At 56.2% G+C, this 3696-nt stretch overlaps 1 protein-coding gene across 1 annotated transcript; it reads right to left on the bottom strand.

Moving 5' to 3' along the window:
• Nucleotides 1-501: 501 nt before the first annotated feature.
• On the bottom strand, nucleotides 502-1972 carry Actrt2 (actin related protein T2). Its single transcript, XM_005079252.4, has one exon. The coding sequence runs from the start codon at nucleotides 1758-1760 to the stop codon at nucleotides 627-629; it is 1134 nt and encodes a 377-aa protein (XP_005079309.1). The 5' UTR covers nucleotides 1761-1972; the 3' UTR covers nucleotides 502-626.
• Between the last annotated feature and the right edge of the window lie 1724 nt (nucleotides 1973-3696).

The following is a 3696-nucleotide window of genomic DNA, read 5'->3' as shown; positions in this document are numbered from 1 at the left end:
TCTCAAACTCACAGAGATCCGCCTGCCTCTGCCTCCCGAGTGCTGAGATTAAAGCCGTGCGCCACCAACGCCTGGCCTCCGGCACTTCTGAATAAAGCCTTTGGCCTTCTGCCGCTGGACAGCACCAGGGCTCTCTCAAAAGAAAGGGCAGGGGCAAGAGGTGTGGATAGGACCTCCACACGGTCGGAAAGGATTCTGTTAGGGGCCTAGAGAGATGACTTAGTCAGTAAAAAACTTGACACATAGCCCTGGAGAGGTTGGAAACAGGAGGACCCCTGGCCCAGCCGGCCTATCCTAATTGGGAAGCACCAGGTCCCAGGGAGAGACTGTCTCAGAAAGCAAGGTTGCTCCTGAAAAAGGGATACCCGAGGTCACACGCAGGCGCTGCACCTGCCCACAAGTGAACACATCTGTGCACGTGCGTGTGTGCGTACAGACACACCCACATACTCAAAGCGGTTCTGCTTCCTTAAGAGAATGAACCGAGCTCGACACAGTCAGTTGATTCACCACTCATCTTTAATTGAATATGGTGCTAAAGCCATGGGAAAGCATACCTCCCATGGGTGTCCCTCGCAAGGGACAGTGGTTCCTGGGAGCGTGTGGGGCGGGGGGGGGAGGGTCCTTCAGAAGCACCGTCTCTGGACCACAGATGCCCCAAACTCCTTGAAGTCTGCGGCGGTGATCCACATCTGCTTGAAGCTGATCAGAGAGGTGACAATGGAGGCCCCAATCCATGTTGAGAACCAGCGGTCAGGCGGTGCAGTGATCTTGATGGGGACTCCCTTGGAAGCCAGCTGCTCCAGCTCCCTCAGGAGCCTGTCATCCAGCCCCTGAAACAGCGTGGTACCCCCGGACAGGACAATCTCCCCGAAGAGAGTCTTCTGTATGTCCGCGTCACACTTGGCTATGCTATTGGACGCCATCTGCGCCAGCCCTGGGCCGTGGGTGCCCAGCTGGTCTGGAGAAAACAGAACCTCGGGAGCCTGGTACAGCTGGTCGCCGATGTAGATGACGTTCCCGTCCGGCAGTTTGTACTCCCTCAAGACGTCTTCTGCACGCCGAGAGAGCTCCTCCTCGGGCTCCAGGGCCACGTAGCATAGTTTCTCCTTGATGTCATCCACGAGGGCCTTGTCCAGCGGGCACGGAAAGGCTCTCCCGCTGGCCAGGAGGAGCCGCGTGAGGAGCTCCGTGATGTCCCTGCCAGCCACGTAAAGTTTGCTGACCGCATGGGGCAAGGAATAACCCTCAAAGATAGGGACAGTGCAGGTGACCCCGTCCCCGCTGTCCACCACCAGGCCCGTGACACAGGCAGAGGCGTAGAGCGCCAGCACGGCCTGGTCTGACAGATAGAAGGCAGGCACATCGAAGGTCTCAAACATCACCTCTGCCGTCTTCTCCCGGTTCTCCCGCGGGTTCAGGGAGGGCTCTGTCATGAGCACGGGCCGTTCACTGGGCTTCACACCCAGTTCCCATTCGAAGAGATGTCTCCAGAGCTTCTCCACATCATCCCAGCTGGTGACCAGGCCCCGCTCTATGGGGGAGTGCAGGCGCAGGGCCTCCTGCTTGTACAGGGCTTCCTCCCCAACAAAGTACTTCTTCTGATTGGCTCCCGTCGAGGGCATCTTAAACTTCGGGTACCCCACAATGGAGCTGGTGACATGACGGGGCCCGATCTCCCCAGACAGCCCTGCCTTACAGAGTCCAGACCCATTGTCAAAAATCACAGCAGGAGAGTCTAGAACCTGTGGGTTAAACATGTCTGCATCAATCCCTTCTGAGTGACGCCAAAATATAGGCAGATGAGCCTTCTGGGGCCAGCTCGTGTCACAAAAGGTTTCCCTGGGAGTTCACAGAATTCCAGGGTTCCTGGAGGCCTCCTCCCAGGCATAGCTAGCAGACTGACCCCAGGGCCGGGGAACCCTCCATCCTTCTTGGTGGCCTGCTCTCCTCTCGGGTGACTATGGCCCGCAAGGCCTTTTCAAGAGTACTTGACTTATACATAATAATCCATATGAAGTAACAATTGTCCTCTGTGGGTGTCAGAGCCTGTGGTGGGGCTCTGGACCCCTGTATTTCCTGGAGCGTTAGATAAGCGGAGAAAGTCCGGGTGATGTTGAGACACCTGGGGATCAGAGGCCTCATTTGGGAATGAGGAGCCCCAGGGCACTGTCTTGTATAGGGTGACAACACTTTACTTCCCTGGGGAAATGTCTCACAGGCCCTCAGGACATTCCTTTTTGAACATGCACTCTTCCAGGAAGCCCTCAGGAATGTCTCCTCACAGTCTGACTCCGGGTGGCGGGTCGCTGTCCCTGTTCCTATCTAGGTCAGGGTCCTTCATCTCTCTCCGTACGCCCTAAGGTACCCAGGAGCAACCTCTAGTTCATTTCGTTATCAGCTCATACCGAGGTGGCCCGTCTGGGTCTAGACACACAGGAAAGTAAAGGCATAACCACCAAAGGGTACTCAGAAACAAACAAGTCTGGAGTTACGGAACAAGACAGACGGTGGCTGGGAGCCACCTGCTACGGCCTGAGAGACACACATACAGGCCCATCCATTCTGGCTCTGAGACCAGGCTTGGCAATCAGCTTGGGGGAAAAAAATACAAGACGATTGATCCTGGGCACAGCTTCCCCATTCCATGATGAGGGAGAGGGCCTTGGAAATGTGGTTTTATCTGGCTGTTCTCCCTCCCATTGTGTGCAAAGACACAGGTAAGCCAGATTCCTCCTCCATCCAGAAAGTTCTGTCAAAGCGTCACCTCCCAGGGTACCACACACATCCTTCCTAGAGCCTGGGATCTTTATGCCCAGGGTTCCCTCTGTGCCCTTCTGACCCTGCCGACCCATCAGCAGGCAATCCTGAGGAAAGCTGTCACAAGGCTTTGTTGTTGAGACAGTGTGGACATGATAACAGACCCAACGTGGGGGTGGAGGTGGACCGAGGGCTCCCGTGAGATAATGTGTCACAAATTGGCAGCGTGGGCATGCACTAATGGCGTGGCTTCCTTGGCACCACTGAACCTCGCAGGGGGCGGATGATGAAAAGCTGGTGGTCACCAGAGGCTTTGCCTCTAGAGAAAAGCATCCAACACGGACGGAGGCTGAGGTGGGGCGGTAAAGCCGTGTTCACCATGTGAAAGCAGTTCTACTACTCCTGCTTACAACCCTCTCAGCCCCTATACCCGCTAAGACCATGAGATGGGCCGGGCACACATCAGCCCTCATAATCACCCACAGTGGGCTAGGGGCCCACATCAGGCATAAACATGGGCTCTAGGGCCATCCACGCTCTGCAATGCTGAGGTCAGCCTCTCCCCCCACCCCACCCGATAGTTGCTCAGGCCCCAGAACAGGAGGCTCCCACAGAGGTTGCAAAGCCATATCCCAAAGTCCTCCAGCAAGGTCTCTGCCTGGGGTCGAGAATACCTTGGTGAAAATGCTCTGCCCTCTGCATGTTTGTGGGTGCCGTATTGCCCCAGGGACACGATGGTCCTACTCAGCAATAGTATGTCTCGCCTAAGCAAGGCCCTGCTATCCCCACCCCCCACCCCACCCCACCCCCACCCCCGCCATCAAGGCAACCTTGGCCTTGTAAAGGCCCCCAGTGGCCATGACTATTGAGTTGACCATGACCCCTGCCTAAACCCAACTCCATATAATCTGCTCATTTGCTTTTGTTGCTGGTCTG

This window comes from Mesocricetus auratus, unplaced genomic scaffold (genome assembly GCF_017639785.1).
Source record: "Mesocricetus auratus isolate SY011 unplaced genomic scaffold, BCM_Maur_2.0 Super-Scaffold_100042, whole genome shotgun sequence".
NCBI classification, from domain to species: Eukaryota; Metazoa; Chordata; class Mammalia; order Rodentia; family Cricetidae; genus Mesocricetus; species Mesocricetus auratus.
Note: the sequence above shows the minus strand (reverse complement) of the source record. Positions and strands in the feature narration are given on the sequence as shown.